Source organism: Varanus komodoensis, unplaced genomic scaffold, assembly GCF_004798865.1.
Source record: "Varanus komodoensis strain SLA01 unplaced genomic scaffold, ASM479886v1 scaffold11, whole genome shotgun sequence".
Taxonomy (NCBI): domain Eukaryota; kingdom Metazoa; phylum Chordata; class Lepidosauria; order Squamata; family Varanidae; genus Varanus; species Varanus komodoensis.
The window spans coordinates 335,947-353,343 of NW_025335317.1; the positions used below are offsets into that span (position 1 = coordinate 335,947).

At 47.1% G+C, this 17,397-nt stretch overlaps 1 protein-coding gene across 4 annotated transcripts in view; it reads right to left on the minus strand.

Annotated features, from left to right (window-relative positions):
• Positions 1-17,397, minus strand: part of SEC24C (SEC24 homolog C, COPII coat complex component) — a 40,880-nt gene that overhangs the window by 23,293 nt on the left and 190 nt on the right. Inside the window, exons 1-9 of one of the 4 annotated variants that reach the window (XM_044420157.1) lie at positions 16,984-17,085; positions 13,869-14,069; positions 11,241-11,324; positions 8,758-8,893; positions 6,620-6,792; positions 5,132-5,599; positions 4,654-4,784; positions 3,055-3,123; positions 622-733 (exon numbers count right to left, since the gene is read on the minus strand). In XM_044420157.1, the coding sequence (XP_044276092.1) occupies positions 622-733; positions 3,055-3,123; positions 4,654-4,784; positions 5,132-5,599; positions 6,620-6,792; positions 8,758-8,893; positions 11,241-11,324; positions 13,869-14,040 (1,345 nt within the window). In that variant the 5' untranslated portion in view covers positions 14,041-14,069; positions 16,984-17,085. Of the gene's footprint in view, positions 1-621; positions 734-3,054; positions 3,124-4,653; positions 4,785-5,131; positions 5,600-6,619; positions 6,793-8,757; positions 8,894-11,240; positions 11,325-13,868; positions 14,070-16,983; positions 17,086-17,397 lie in introns of those variants that run through there. The other 3 variants (XM_044420158.1, XM_044420160.1, XM_044420159.1) reach the window with 3 other exon arrangements.

Sequence of the window (17,397 nt, forward strand, 5' to 3'; positions counted from 1 at the left end):
CAGTCACATAAATGACAACAGAAACATAAGTCAGACAATTAGAATGATCAAATCTTGCATCAAAGCAAATTAAAAAGGCAAGAACAATTGCTGAGGCAGACTATAACATCAAAGGCAGGCACAGAAAAGAAAAGTGACCACCCAGTGCCAAAAAAGGAAGGAAGAATGAGGGGAAGGCAAATCTTTTCCCACTGGTGGAAGGGGCTTGGAAAAGTGGCTCTGAAGATTTTCTCTGCATATGGGCAAGCCTGTGGAGGAGCCCGTGCACGTGTGTGCGGGTGCGTACACACACACACGGCAAGACGTCCTCCGGTGTCAGCTGGGATAACGCAAACTCTATCCTCTGAAGGAATGCAGGCGTGTGAGAGCTAGCCAAGCCCAACCCCAGAACTAGCCACTCAGCTCTGGCCGCCACACACTGGACCCTGGCCCAGGCACCGCACTTTCTACCGAGTACAGGTGAGTTATAGGCATATCCACACTGAAAAAGTGAAGTGCTCCCAGCTGGGCAGATACACACACAAGCTTATTTGGGAGTTTCAGCTGAGAAAATTTTATTCTGGGTCTCCAGCAGGGTTAAAACGAGGCAGGAAATGTACAACTCTATGAACATGACTTTACCTTGATCTTTGACCAAGAAATTGGTAGTGACAAGGGGCGGGACTTGCCCACGGACTCCCGTGACAAATGGCTCCGACCCATGATTGTTCCTGTCATCTTCAATTACCTGGATCTGGAATGGGAAACAGCAGGTTAGCAGTGTGGTGGGTCCTACGCAGAAACAGGGATCATACAACTCAGGCTGTAGCCAAACAGCATTTGTAATCAGTCACTACACAGAACACTCTGTTTACTTTAGATCCAAATCAATTTGCCTTTCCAGGGCTGGGGGTAAAAGGACAGCCCTCTCAAAGACAGGGACGCAGCCAGCACATTAGGGGTGCTTCAGGGGGTCACGCCTGCTCCTCCAGCCCTCCCCCCTGAGATGCCCTCCACAACACCTGGGACATCAACTCTCTGCAGCCCCAGCCGGTATGACCAAGGCCAGGACAGCAGGGAGCTGCCTCCCAGAGCACCTGGCAGTTACCAAGCTGGGAAAGGCTGAATTCATCCCAAATGCAGGGACCAAGGGCGCGTCTTCTCACCTGCCCTCTGGAACTCTTGTTACAAGGTCGGAAAGTGCCATGCCTAAGTCGTATGGTAGTATTTTTGTAAGCTGTTGTTTGCAATCTCCTGGGTTCTTGTAAAAAATGAAGTCCCAGGCATTTCGAGTGATACCAAGACTGACACAGGAACAATTTAAGAATTGAGACCATATTCTAGTTCTCAGCAAGATGGAAGAACCTGTGCCTGAACTGTACCATTTCGAACTGCAAGTGGGGGCCTGCATGATGAAATGATCCCCCCAACAAACCAAAGTCCTCCCGGAAGGCAAGGTTCCCCCTCCCTGCTCCCCTAATGCATCCACTCTGTACATGCTGGGCACATGCAACCCCCAGCACGTGGAAGATACTTCCCCGCATTGGTCAAGCCAATCCAGTCTTCTGCAAAAGGGTTCTCAAGAGAATTTTGCAAAGCTTTTTTCAGATCAACTGTTGCCCTCATTTTTTGCTAACAAATCTTCTGCTCCACCCACGCTATTCCTTTCAATTGTGCCCTGTTAAACTTAGACTACAATCTTCTCAGCTCAAAATTTAAGCAACCTTGAAATTCTGGTCAAAATCAGAACACTGGTGGCACTGAGTAACTATTAACTGTAGTACTATCTGTAACCAAAGAAGTTGTCATACAGGTTTTCAGATAATTCTGAAACAATTCAAATAATTCTGCTTCCAGCCTCTACATATAAAAGCAAAGTGAATTACAACTGCATTAGAAGATACCATGGAATACTTTTCAGCTCTAAGATCACAGGTTTTTACTTACCCCTGCCCCCCCCCAAAAGTTACGGAAAAGATAATGCTTACAATCTATTACTTTGTGCTCTAGTTTAATTGCTTTTAAATACTAGTATGGCACCCCCTTTCCTGTTCAAATATTCTACCCTCTCTTCCGTGCAATTGGTATTATGCCACCCGTGACCCGAACATTCAATGCTTTTATATTCTGAGCTGAAACAAGCCTGCAAGGACTGCATACAAAAGGCTGAATGACTCTGCCAAGCAACAGAACTTCTGTCCCAAGTCCACCAACTAAGTAAAGTTGGTATCACCTCCGTTGTAGTTTTAGTGCCATGACCAACTTCAGCCCGTTCCCAAGACATGGCAATGCAGGGGCAATAGGCAACTGACATTCGTGAGTTTATCACAGTTTGCTTTTTAAAATAGATTGTCAAGGAATATGATTCATTAGTAAATAATATTTAATTCCCTGCTGCTTGAGATATATTAACAGCAGCTAATCTATCATCTCTACTTTCCCTCTAATCTTCACCCATAAATTCATATTATGAGGAAACAGTCAAAGAATGTTGCTTCTGCATCAAAAATTAAACTTGGATGATTGTTTTAAAAGTGTAAGACAAAATAACTTCACACCAAACATGAATTTAAAAAAAAAATCTTTTAAGGAATAGGCTGTGTGTATATATAATGCAAGCTAAGTGCAATAGACCAGGATGTTCTAGTTTCCTCATTTCAGTGGATTTTCCAGGGAAAAACCCCATTCATTTCAGAAGCACACGATCAGCAGGAATTCCCAGTGGGTTAGGCTAATTCATAATTCATGGTATAGAACTGGCAAATGAAACCTCTGCACCCAGATATACTTTGCATAGAAATGACTCAATGTCAGGATGAGAGATATTCATCAAGAGATGAAATTGATTATCTGTTCCTGCAAATGCCAAGCTTCTATTGCCCCTTGATTGTGATGTGGATTTCAGTTTGTGGTGTTTCATTTTGTTTACTGCAATGTTGTGAGTGGAAGGAGAGAGGTGGGATAAGGGTGGAGGACTCATACCAGGAACAGTCAGAAAGGAGAAGATTGCTTTGCAGTACACACAGGCAGCCACCAACATGCAGACAAGAGCAGACAGAGAGACGCTGCACTTACTGGACTAGGAATTGCATCTGGATCTATTCTGTGTCTGGGTTTCTGCTGAGGTGGCAGCTCATTTAGTTGCTTTATTGTTTAAAAAGAAAAAAAAGTAAAATTGCCACAAAAAGGGAAGAGAGAGAAAATAGTAAAACAAAAGTACCAAGCAGTGTTACACCTATCTGTCCCTGCTTGCATCATGGTTAAACATATGCATTCTGGAAACAGTTCAGGCAAGAAGGGAAACAATGCCGGCTGTAGTTCGACCTGCTATTTCCACACCTTGCTCTTGGAAGTGTGGTTAGGCCGACTGCCCCTTGATCTACTTGACAGCGTACGCCATCCTTTAAACTGACCCTGCAGAGCTATGGGCTCCAGGCCAGGCCTTGCTGCAGGAGATGCAGCTCCTCAGATGTCATTTAAAGGAAGAGCAAGGAAGAAGCAAAGCTACTGACATACCTGTAAGCTTTCCAAGCAGCAGATTCAGGCTTTACAGCCGAGAAGACTGCATCTTCATCTTCCACAAGCTAAGTTAGTGCGACAGCACAAAGCACAAGCTACTCTGGAGAAAAAGCCACCACTACCGTCACCTGAACTTGTGGCACCTTGGAACAGTGACTTCACAGAACCCCCTGAACTGGATTGCGATCACGAGAGAGAATCTTCTTTGTTCTTCCTCAGAGCCCAGTTTTCTTACCATTTCATATCAGAGCAGCAACCCAAACAAGTGTGCCACTGTCTTTTACAGATAAAAGCTGCACTTCTGTGGCTTTTGCGACACCCCAAGACTGAAAGTAGGCAGGTCCTGGAACTGATGCTTATGCTTTGCAGTACTAACACAAACAAACCTGCATGTTTTATAGAAACATGCATTCAAGTCCTGCATTTACAGGATGGCAAAGGGCTATTTTAGATGCGCCCAAGTGTCTAGGAGGGCCATGCAGATTTTCTGACTTTCCTTTAACATCTGCCTGCCGTCCCAAACTGCTTCGGAACACCTCTCACAGTTTGCCGTCAGGGGCTGCCATTCACGGAACTTAAGTTAAAGCTCCCTGTGGCGGATTAACCACCGAGTTCTCTGGATCAGGCCGCAGCGTTCAGCTTGCACTGCTCCATGTGCTGTGCATAAAGACAGTGGTCAAAGCGCCACAATACTTCCCCTCACTGGATAACAGTCAGCCAGGAGCCAAATACACCACTGGCCCCCATTTCATAAGCGCCTTCCATGCACTCAGAGGAGTAATACAAATTACTCTCTACACAGACCTGAGTGCCCTCTGATCACTCACGCAGACATGCGTGTGGGCCGGACGCCCAGATATACAGTCCAGAGCGATCCCTGCGACGCTTCTCCCGCAGGCGTCATCGCAGGACGGCTGCAGACTGTAGCTGTGCTGATCCAAGGGACACGCCACATTGGTCTATGGGAGCGCATCCTTGGAGGTGCTCCGGGTGCCAGCATGGACAAAGAGATGGCATGTGAAAAGCCCCTTGGACCGCCGAGAGTAAGTACAGATGGTGCAAATGGGAAGAAGCTGCCAAGAGGCACGCTTTGGTCTCCACAAGTCACTCTCCCGACCAGGACACTGGATTCAAAAAGGGGCGCAAGTCACTTACGGGGCTTGGAATGGCATCTGGGTCGAGACGTTTCGGTGGCGGTGGCGGGCCAGGCTGACTCCCATAGCTTGCTGGCCCAGCGTAAGCTGCACCATAGTTCGGCTGATTGCCTCTACTTTGTCCAAAGGACCCTGCAGAAAATATTCACAGGAATTCGACACAATGGAATCTGAACGGATCAGCCCCGACAGCCAAGGGCTGCCACTTTCCAATAGCCGCCCAACCAAGATCCGAGAGCCCTGGGCCTACGGAGCAGCATGCGCAACGCAGAAGCTGTGCTCTGAAGGAAGCTGGCCAGAACCCGAAGTGGGCCTCCTCTAGGAAACGAACGCATCGACCCACTGTTGCCAAGACTAAAATCCATGCACGTATTGCGGGCTTCAGGTCTGCAGCACTTCAGCCCAAGCAAGGAAGGAAAGGATCTCCTTCCACCAAAACTTCTATATTGCCCCACCCCACGAAAGAGCTCGGAACGTACCATTCTGTTGCGGCGCATATCCTGGCTGGGAAGGCTGGGCGGAAGGCGGTCCTTGCAAGCCTGCGATGGGTGGTCCAGGAGGCGGCCCGGCCATCAGTGGCTGAGGTGGCGGTGAAGTCACATGATTTGGCTGGGAAGCACCCAGCCCAGCAACTGCTTGTCCAGGTAATGGCGCACCCTGCACTACCGGAGGCCTCGAGACGCCTGCCACAGGAGGGTAGCCAGAAGTTCCGACCCCAGGAGGAGGTGGTGGTGGGGCAAACCCTGGAGCTTGAGGTGGGAGGTGCACGGCCGAGGGAGGGCCAGAAATAGCAGGCTGTGTTACGGGAAGACCCTGAGACAAGCTGGTGGGAGGCAATCCATGCGGGATGTTAGCAGGCGGTGGTCCTTGGCTTGGGTATGACACATATTGCCCAGCTCCAGTTGCAGCGAAACTTCCTGAGGCATGTGGAACTGATGTTGGAGGACCTGAGGAAGAGAAGTGAGTATGTGGCTAAACGTATTCCCACATTTAACCAGCATTCAAAGTATTATTCCTCTCTCAGCATGTGTACATCCTCTGCCAAAACATCTCCAAGGATCTCTCGCCCTATTCTGAACTATGGACACCAGGGTACTTCAAGAAAGAGAAAGCAGAACTCAAATGCTTGTCAACAAATATATTTTAGTAGCTACTTCCATGATCATTTTTGCTGGCATTGGTATTGATAACTGGACCTTGTGATGGCCTTTGGTTTCAATCAAATAAAGGACTGGCTGAGTTCATATCATGGGGAAAATGTTTTAAAGTGCTGCTTTGTACGTGTTCGGTTTTTAAGACCTGAATAGCGTTTAGTGCTTCCCAAATTCTTTTAAGGTCCAGTAGCATCTATTGCACATCTGATGACTAGAATTCCCACTACTTTTGGAACCCTCTTTGCACAGGAGTTATGCCTGGAGCAGGGCCTTCCTGGCACAAGGCAACATTCTCTGCCAAGCGAAGTCTTTCAGCCCTCTTGGTTTCCTACATGGAATCACCATTTCTTCAACCAGAGTTTCAACTTCAATGAGTGAAATATTTACAGATACTTACAAAGCAACGTGCATCTTCCTGGGGTACCTCTTCCTTTGTCCCTGCTCTTCAATATGAATCCCAATTTTCATTTCTAATTTTGTGGGTAGGTTTCTTTCCATAAACAATAAGCAATGACTGAATGCTTGTTTAGTATTTAGAAATCAGTGCCTGTGTTTTATTATTTGTTCATTTACTTAGCACTTTTCTCTTGCTCCTCAGCTAGAAAAGGCTCCTGGAGGAGCTTCCAATCTACCTTGAGCTGATAAGATGCCATTAAATGTTTGCAGCATGTAGACCTGTTCTTCAATATTTTACACTACTTGCAAAATTAAAAAGCAACTGCAAACTTAAGAAGCAACTGCAGTAGCTGGAAGGAACTTCAGAGCAACTCAGCCTGTGCAAGCCAAGAGCACGCAAGTGTTCTACCAGCTCACCGTAGCCCAGGCCAGCTGGGGGAGGCGCAGAGGTGGAAACGCTGCCGATCTGCATTCCTGCCATGTGACTGGCCAGCTGCTGTGCACTCGTGGGAGGCGGCCCATATTGCTGGAAAGTAGCTGGCTGGCTAACGGGAGCAGATGCTGCACCAGGGATGAGCTGCTGAGAATGCCTGAGAAAGAAGAGAGAGGAAGGGCAGTTACTGCTGTCTTGACAAATCTCCTTTTGTCTCTTAGCTAGCCAGCCTCACAGGAATGGGTAAAACAGAGGAGGAGAAGGCTAGGGAAGCCACTCCAGGTTTCTCCCAGAAGGAAAAAAAGGAGGACTGTGAATGTAATGGGATTAAATACAAGTAATAATGGACTGCTCACATGAGCACAAAACTCCTTAGTCCTGATGGGGGCGGGGGGGCTAGGGCTCCCTCTTTACACATTGGTGAATCACTAGTGAAGCTGCACAGCTTGACAGAACATGCCTGCTTTCTCTCCAACGCAACCAGAAACAAACCTCAGCTGCAGCCTGCCCAACCACAAAGGGTGTCGCTCTGCCACCAAAGCACTTAGGTACATTTAGATGTTTCTTAAAGACCACTAGGGGTTACCACCAGTATAAGGATTTTGTGAACGTCTGTTCACTCAAGATACAGCCAGTTTCAAAACGTCAACTAAATGACCATTTCTATGAGTGCAGCGGCTTGAATTCTGCACTCCCCAGGGCATCAGAGCATTTCTCAATGAAAACTAAGAAACTTCCAATTCAAATGACTCTGTGCCAATTAGCCCAATGTGTGACTTTTCAATTGGGAATTTTCTGGAAAACATGCATCTTGGCTGAGTAGGTCTAACACAGGACCCCACTCGTGGCATCTTACTCCGGCATCACCATTCCAGAGTAAGAGAAAGGCAGCCAATTTGGAAGTGCATGGGCCAGGCACTCCTTCTTCACGGACTTTCCAAAGGCCCGTGTTATTGGATTCTGAAGGAGACACCCAGGAAGAGGCCATGGAGGGCGGGAGCCCTTGAGCGTCTGTCAGGGTTGCCGCCCACTGCTTCCCCAGCTGAGCACTGAGCAGCCATGCGATGCAGCATCAGGAGGGAGGAGCTACCCCGCTGCAGGGCCTGTGCAGGCAGGTCTTTCTGACTGGCTCCCAACAGCAGCAGCCACCCTGACAGCAGAGCCCTTGTTACTACTGAAAGGGAAGGACTGGGCAGGTGTTTCCGGTTTGACTTCGTCTCTCTCTACATGGCCAGAGGCTTATGGTTCATCTTGCCTGGGGGCTCTTGCCAAGAGCTGCTTGTTAACTGTAAAGTGCCAATGAAGATCTGCACTGCAAAGGGCGGTGTGGTGTCATTAAAGACGGAATCAGGGGTCAGAGAGGGTCAAGACCTGCTGAAAAATGAATCAGCATGGCTTCAGCCAGGCAAGGTCTTCTCTCGCTCACCCACTGGAGTTTTTTGAGAGTGTCAATCAGTATGAAGATGGGGTGATCCACTAGGCAGTGTTTACTTGGGCTTCCAAAAGGCTTTTGACCAAGTCCCTTGTCACACTAAGCAGACATGGAATGGGGGGGGCACTTAAGGAGCAGAAGACCAAAGGTAGGAATAAAGGGCCATTTCTCTCAATGAATGCCACTGGTGGAGTCCCACAGGTTCTGAATTAGGGCCAATGCTTTTCAACTTGTTCATAAATGATCAGGAATTAGGAGTTAGCAGTGAGTTGGCCAAGTTTGCTGATACTAAACTTTTTAAGGGGGATAAAACCAAAAGCCCTTGACATTTGAACTTTATGCACTAATGGAAATTCACGGTCTTCTCAGTTGATCTTAGGGAGCAGAGACAGAATCTGAGGAAGCTGGAGATTCTCAAGGATGCACAGCCCAAGACATTAAGAGCTGGCAGTTCCCATTAAAATGTCCAGGTCCCACTGTTTGGATTGGCAATTTTCTCAAATATAGAGCACGCTTATAATATTTTAAGGTTACTGTTTTGCAACTTTAAATAATAGTGAAAAAATTAACTCAAACCAAAAATTTAAGAAATTACAAGACACTATTTACAAATAATAAAAAGATGCTCTGTCTCCCCTCTTCACACCGATACTGGCAAGGTCAGAATCTGACTGCTGTTTCTGGAATTACCTTAGCAATGGAGCTGTCGCAGCAGGAATCCCATTGCGCACATCTCCCTGTCCAAACTGACTATAGAGAGGCTGTCCGGGAGCGGCCACTGTTCCAGATGCCGATGCTCCAGAGGTGGTGGGTGCTCTTAGGGAACCTGGAAGCATTGAGCCGCATATCAGTAAAATACTAGTTGTTCCAACACGGTAACCCTGTACAAGGAAAGCCTTAACTGCGTTAGAGGCCTACTTTGGCACAGACAATGTAAGGTGCACACACAGAGCATGAACTGCAGTGCTCACATACAGCCCTCACAGCGCATTTGCATCATGCACATACCTTCCTTTTCAAAGCATAACCCTGCATATCAGATTCCAAAAAAAGTGATGATTATAGACAAAAGGAAAATCATGTGTTGCACTTATTAGAGCACGGCTTTCTAGTGATCTCCAGGCAGGCCTTGCATGATCTCTGCTTACCTGAGAATTTTCACTAGGAACTCATCCTGGGATTCCTTGTATTATCAGTCATCTCATCAAAGCATCTTAAGAACAGCATTATAGTTACACTGTTCAGCTTTTTAAGCAGTCTTTCATCTGAGAGTCAAAAATCCTAGTCATCCTACAATCAAAGAAACTTGTCTGGAAGCATAGAATTTGGCCCAAAGAATCGACCTCGTGACAGGTGTAAGTTGACCAAAATTTAGAAGTGAGAATGGCATGCGCTAGTGATAGCAGGCCAGGGGGGAGGGGAGGGAGGTTGATAAATAGAGGATGCAATAAGAAAAAGATATTGCCAGCGGCGGGGCGGGGGGGCACAAGCAGTAGGACTCATCTCTGCATTACAGACACGATATGCTTCCCAGCTGAACCCGGGAGGGTTCCGGTTTTGACCTAAGCATCTCTGCATGGCTTGGGGCTGCGATACCTGATCCAATACCTCTCCAGATCTGGATCTACCCAGATGCTGCCCTCTACACCCGAGGCCTCTGTCTGTGCGCCACCTTTGCGGGGAGCGGTGACAAAGGAGAGGGCCTTCCTGGCGGGGTCTGCACTATGGAATGATCTCCCCACTGAGGCCTCCCTGGAAACAACACTGCCATCTTCTCGGTACTAGTTCAGGACTGCCCGATACTTCCAGGCATTTCATGAAGTATGACAGGACAGATCACCTTTTCAACCAGTCTAGATTTTTACTGAAATTGTTTTAGCTGCTTCAACTGCTTCATATTGAGATTTTATACTGTGTTTTATTGTATCTGCATTTTATATTGCAGTGAACCCCTCAGAGAGCTTGGCTATCAGGCAGTATAGAAAAATGAACGAATGACTTGAAATGGGACACACACATCCTGCACCTATTAAGAAACATGAATAAGACTGGCTCAGTTTGAAATGAATGAATTCAGTCTTTAGAATTTGCAGGCAGAGCAGCACTGGCTGCAAGTTCAGTGTCTGAATAAGTTTGAATACTTTGCTGGTTTTACCTTTGGCCAAGCGGGCACAAGATCGCACTCTGCAGCTTAATACCAGGGGTGCCAAAAATGTACACAAGTTTTAAGAGATGCTATCTATGTATTACTTTTCAAAGTTGAATTGGATTATGGTAGCAATGTGTAGTATGATGATCTCTCAAAAGATGGCGGTACTTTGGGAAGAAATTGAAACGGCGTGCACAGAGAGACAAGTGGGCGCTTTGGTATTAAGCAGTAGTTTGCCGCAATCAGAAGTGTCTGGACGCTGATGGGATCCACTCAGAGCCCCTCTTGAAATTGCAGAAGTCAAAGGTGACTTGTATTCAACTTTTGTTACTGGTATATACTGAGTATAAAAATTTTAACACAGCTTTTCCCTTTCTTAAAATGTGTGTACATTTTTGGCACCCTCCTATGCTATGGAAGAGGCTGGTTCCCAAAATTAAAGGTCTGGGCAACTTGTGGCTCTCCCAGTGGTTTGGCCCACGGCTCCCACAATCACCTTCCACCAGCTGCTCTGGCCAGGGCTGCTGAGACCCGTCAAAGCACCCGGACGACCACAACGCCCAGTGGCTGCAGCAGCACAGGCAACAGTTCATGACGGCCAAGTTGCGGGCCAAGAGACTGGGAAGGCCACAAGCTGCCCACTCTTCCCCGGCAGCTGCCTTTTATTTTGACAGCCACCAAGGCTATCGGAGGGGCCATCTCAAAGGTAACGGGTCTAATACACAGACATTCTTCCATGCAAAGACACGCACACCAGCCACTTGTGTGCTGCCACGTGCAACAGCTGCACACGCTCACGTTGCTGCAACACATAAGGACCATGAACTGTCTGTGAGCTCTGACGTACAGACCACCATGAAGGGGGGGGGAGGGGGCAGACATAAACTGTAAAAAGGCATCAGAACTCCATGCTCTAACCATCACCGTGCTTAACATTTAGTTGAAACATGATGTGTTACAGAAAATAATGCATCAGAAATCGTATTTTTCTTAGGAGACCCAGCACTGAAAGGAAAGCATTTACCTATGAAGTTAGGAGCAAAAGAAGCATCAGAATCGAGAGACACTGGAGAGCCCTTAGAAGGAAACCCCAGTGAGGGAAAGTAACCTAGAAACACAAGATACATAGATAGACAGATCAACAGATGGATCAGTAAGAACAGAACTGAAAAAAGTAATTACATTGCATAAGTTCTACTTTTCGCCTTCCTAGTTGTCATGCAACTAAAGAACATGCAAAGGCAATTAAGAAACCAAGAACAAACAATGTTTTCAGGGCTACATGGCCCTCAAAAGCATGCGCGCGCACACGTGGGGGTGGGGGGGGAGAGAGAGAGAGCCCTAACAAGCGCAGAAGTATTCTAATCAAAACACATCCAGAGGACAACTTATTATTTATTTCATTTCTATATTGCTTCATAGTTGATGCAAACTTGTATTCAGTAAATAACAGGACTTATCTCAAGTCACAAATACAGCCAGAGGTGATGGGGCGGCATATGCATCAGGCCACCAGCAATTACAGGTCCAGTCCCACATCCCGCATTTCCTATCATGCCTCAGCAACCATGGCTGACAGGAAGGATCCTGGGAGTTGTAGACCTTTCTCTCTGTTTAAATGTACATTTATTCGATTGCACCCAAATATCATGAAGACAAAGCTGAAAACACTTGTTTTGCTAAAGCTCGGGGATACTTTCCAGGCAGGCTCTGCAGCTACCTGACGGTCCTGCTGCTATTTCAGATAAACGGGGGACTTGCTTCTGAGTGCCATGTGGCACACGCTTCTTTCCACCTCTAACCTACACATCCCTAAAATCTCCAGGCAGGTAAAACCTGTTTTCAAAGTAAACCCATCAGTAAAAGACACGCTGCTCACCCTCTGGGGCATATGCTTGATTTTTTTCTCTAACGTGATCTGCCTTTGAACCACTAGAGGAAAGGAACTCCAAAGCTGGAAATGACCATGGAGAAAATGCCTCTGTTGTCCGTATATGAAGAATAAGTGCTACCAGGATACTGGATGCACTGACTATGGAAAGTGTGAAAGCATACAAGGCGGCATCTTAGGTTTATGTGAGTCTAAGCATTTCAGGATCTCACTGATTAAAATTGTCCTTTGATAAGCAGAAAGCTTTTTAAAAAGCCAGGGCCAATGTTCAAACACTGATAGGAAGTTCTCCACCTAACAGAAGCTGACAAAAAGAGGGACTCGCTACAGGCACTAACTGAGGAGCAACAGCACTTCAAGAACCACCCAAGGCTGAGCAGTGACAGAAGCAAACTCTGCTAGTGCCGAGCATCACGTCACCTGTCCATGACGGCGCTGGTTTTATCAGCTCTCAGCAATACACATGCTTGCAAGCAATGCAGAACGGGGTCCTCAAACTCTTCCAACAGGGGGCTAGTTGAAAGGTGCCGGCAGTGGACACGGGCTGCCAAGGTGGTGCCGGCAGGGGGGCGCAGGCTGGTGGGGGGGTGGGGGCAGGGGGGCACACACACGGCGAGGCAAGGCAGGGGGGCGAGGCAGTGGCTTGCTCGTGTGGAGAGCATTTTCTCCAAGCGAGTCCAAAACAATCTCCTTGTGAGCAAGCCTCATGCCCACACAGACACGACGAGTGCAAAACCTCTGGGGCAGGCCATATCCAGCCCAGGGGCCATAGTTTGAGGACCCATGCTGCAGAACAAAAACTGCTGCTGAGTCTGATTGCTCTAAATTGCCAGCAAACTTAGGCACGCTGACTGACCAGACGGAGAGAAAAACTGGTATCCTGCAGGGTTATTTTGGGACTCCTTGTTAGAATGAGCAAAGACACTGAAGTGCAGTCCTTTTGGGTCAAGGCAACAGTACTTCACAATTATTGCTATCCGAGGACAAATATAATCTTACTGATTCCCAGGCATAGACTGCTAACAAAGATTCACATCAAACTGCAGGTCTGCTACATTTGATTTCTTCTCGATGATCTAACCAGGCAGTTCAACCCACTAAGCAACACTGGAGAAACCAGCTCTCCTACAAAGGTCTGCCAATGTCACACCCTCACGTTCCCAAAGAGAAAAAGCATGCCTTTTCCTCTGCACAGAGAGGTAAATATATAACAAGCTTGCTACCTTTGGCAAGTGCTCCCATTTAAAAATGTAGAAGTCCTGCTTGGCAATTAGCTTTATGGAGACCAACATTTTTGTCTCCATTCCTCATCAGCTTCCAAGAAGTTCTGTACAAACCTTTCTTCACATTTTTTGGTTGGCAATCAGAGCCTAGCACCACCCACTCAGGTGGCCAAATTTGGCATGAGGGTTTTCATATGCTTGCCATAATTTAATATTTGTGATCCACCAAAAAATTTCAGGTAACAGCAACATCACACAACATGCAGTCCCATGCATAACAGTGAAACTGCACTGCAGCTAGAAATACTTCCAAACAATTTATGACATAACAGCAGGCACAAGTTATTAATTATGAAGGAATCAACCATTAAATACATTTTCTACACATTCATAAAAACTTAATGATGAATAATTCAATGTGTACTTGACCTTTGCTGGGACCACCTTGAGAATAACAAAGAGGCGAGATGCAAAGGCACATAATCCAAAAAGTGACAAACAAGTTGGCTGTTAACCTTTCAATGACACCTTAGAATACCTTGTGGGGGGCCAGTCTGCGGATATCCTGTTACAGGGCCGTTGTAAGCACCATACTGAGAGGCAGGAACCCCTGGGAACTGCTGCCCTCCGTAAGTCTGCAGGTACCCTGTATATCCAGTTTGCGGCTGCCCATAAGGTGGCCCTGTGTGAGTTTGCTGGTTTACACTCATTGTGTTCACATCCCCAAACTATTTGTTACCTGCAAGGGGAAAAGAGAAACACGTTAAGAAGCCATGGATCAAAACAACACTGATTGCAAGGGAAAGAGAGGAGACAAAGAAGTTGGCGGAATGTTCCTCACGAGGCTGGCCAGTGGGTGCACTCAATGAACGGCACCCTGGTTTACACAAGCAAGCACTGGGGCACTGCTGGCTACTATTCACTGGGACAAACTGAAGTCAGTTCACTTCCTCCTCCTCTTACCTAGTCAGCTGCATTCCCAGCCACTACTTGCACACATACAGACACATATACATAAAATCCCTTATCTGCATATACTGGAAACACTGCAGTTTATCTCGGTCCGTTATCTTTTCTGATCATCCAGCTTATACAAAGTTGTTGCTTTGGCACAGAAGTGTGCAACATATTCGGCTCCATGGCCATGTGAAGCTGGCTTGGCACAGCCGTGCACAGAACAGTCACAGCAGAGAGGCATGAAATCCTAGACTGTGCCAGGACATCAGCTGGTAGCCAAGTTAGTCCTATCTCATTTGCGCCTACAGTACCGGAAAAATCCATAATACCAGGCAAACCCTTTCAAGGTCCTAGTTGCACTATGGAATGGTAGAACATGACCTGCTCCAGTGCTGTGGAACCCAGAGTACTTCCTAGTTCCCTGGTGGATTCCAGGTGATGAAGGGGGATGAGAGGTGGCTAAGTGACATAAGACTCCTTGTTAGACTAGCTGGACGCACACGAGAGGACACAATCTCACCAACTGCATGGCAGTGAGGTCAACAAAGAAAGTCAACTTTGCTGGCACCATTTTATCCTGAAGCAGCCATTCAGCACAGCTTCTCTGTGCAGTTTGGGATCTGTGATCACCTTCCCCAGTAAATCCTATGCTGGAACCCGCAGAGACCTGCTGTGATGATTTTACAGGACAATCACTCAGGGCAAATCACTTAGCATCATGCTGGCTTTAATGCTGCTCACAGTACAGTTTCTTGTGAACATCCAGTGTGCTGTCTAGGCCAGCTGTTTGGGATCTGGCTCAGTTTTTGAGATCTGTGGATGTATACAAGGCATGTACAGCTGTTGAGCTAGAACAGGCAAGCCTGTAGGCTAAAGTGGGCTCATCAAGAAGGGTTAGCCCAGTGAATCCAGGAGCAGAGGAGGCATCTTGCATGATGGAGTGGTGCACTCACTCCTGAAAAAGCACCCCACAACCCAACTACCCGAGGCCACAATACCCCTTTCAGGGGCAGTGTTAATCTTGCAATTAAAATGCCAGAATTGAGCAACTTTTTTCTTTAAAAAAATGGGAAGTCATACTGATAGCATACAGTGTTTACTTTCATACAAACGTGTCCTGTGTTTTGTATCCTAATTAGCAAATGCAGTTAAACAGGGGTATAGCACCTGAACTGCATCAACATCTGCAGTACTGAAAAACTTTCAGCAATATTCTGAAATCCGTTGTGTTCATTTTTTCATTCAGCATGCTTCTTGCTCACTATCCTTTCTTTTTGCTCACTATCCTTTTCTTTTTGCTCTCAAGTATTTAAGAAGCTGTATGCACCTAGACAAAGGTGTGCACCCAAGTCATACCACTGTGCTGTACGGTTGGTGTGCAGCTCAGCATTGTAAAGTGTGTGCTTACACTCCTTGTGAACCTTTGAGAGATGGACTTTGAAACTTATGATTCAGAATTAATGCTTTTGTTTGGGGATCTCAACAGAGCAGTGTAAAAGTGACATGAACTGGTCCTCTTGACAAAAAGTTTTGTTTCATGTTCCTATTCACCTGTTCCATCCTTACTGTGCCCCTTCTTGAAACCAAAATGAGCAAAGCAAAAATTGGGGGTCATCTTATATGCCAATATATATGGTCATAACGTGGAACAAGCGACCAAGAAAATATCCATATATATCAGCATACAGGGCAACAAACACCAGGAGAACAACCCACAATATTGACCTTGCCTTATATTGTCACCTTATACGCTGGTATATACAGTATGTTGAGAAAAAAGAAAGGGAATTTGTGAAGCATCACTGCAGCTACACCAGTGGGCACAAAAATCACACAGGAGGAGGAGCACTCCAGTGCACATATAGTCAACAGTATTAAGAGTTAAGGTTGGGGGGTGGCCTAGAGACAGTCACAGTTTTTCCACTTTTGCGGGGTCCTGCACCCCTAACCTCCATGAATGTGGAAGGCCAACTGTACAACTAAAAATCAAAATAAGTGTGCTGAGGGAGGAGGACAGGAAATATTCCATTTCTCTCCCAATACCAGTCAGCAAATTGCAATATTAAACATGGGCACAGATGTGTGCACAGGGGTAAATTCAGCCACTCCTCCCTCGATTCAGGTGCAACAGCAACACAAGCGACATATTAGCGGAAGCAATATTTATGTACTTTACAATGAATAAAATACGCCTCAAGAGAGATCAGCTTTAAAAACTGTTTTACAAGGACGCCAATGGAATCATACTTTTAATACACAGCGACCAAGCAAGTCACAAGCTGAAACAGGAAATGAAACCCTTTTGTCATTTGCCAGTGTGTTTCTATGAACCAGGAAGCACCTGACTCAAATTTTACGTTGGTTTTACTTAGTAGCCTTAGGTATGCAGCCACTTCTCAGCCTCAGCTTCACCTGCAATATCATAAGAGCCTTTTGTTTATATCCTGACAAAATATATTTTGACCTGCTCTGCCCCATACACATTACCTCTACTTTGTCCTTGTCAAGCCTTAGTTAAACGTTCAGCAGAACCAAGGCATAAAAAGCTTCTTCCTGAACTGCATCGCTTTAAGCTGTGGATAAAAACCTTTCTCCACGAACAGGCCTCCCATACCAAAACCTTCAGCTAAGATGTTTTCCAGATTATTATAAACTGTTCGACATTCAGCGGCTTGTCTATGAGCACTGCCACATACCGTGTAAAGCGACATGTCACCTGTGACTCAGATACAGCCCAAGCAAAGTAAAAAAAAAAAAGATAAGGCAGAGAGGGCAAAGCCAAGCCTCTTGGATCAGAAACTCGGCCCCGAACAGCCGCACGGTCAATCGGCTCCCGCAACCGGAGAGCAAACCGGAGGGAACACGCTCGTCGGCGCTGCGCAGAGCAGGAGCGCCCGGCGTCGCCGCAGAGGCACCGCACGCCCCGCTGGCCGCGGCCCCGCGTCGCTCCCCGCCTCAGCCGTCCGGAGGGGGAGACCGTCGAGAAGAGGCCAGCGCTCCCTCGGCCGCCGCCGCCGCCGCCCCGTCCGGCCGGGCCCCGCCCCAAAGCAGCCGCCGAGCCGGGACGCGGCCCGCGCCCACGGAGTGGCCCGCGAGGCCGGACGCGCGGC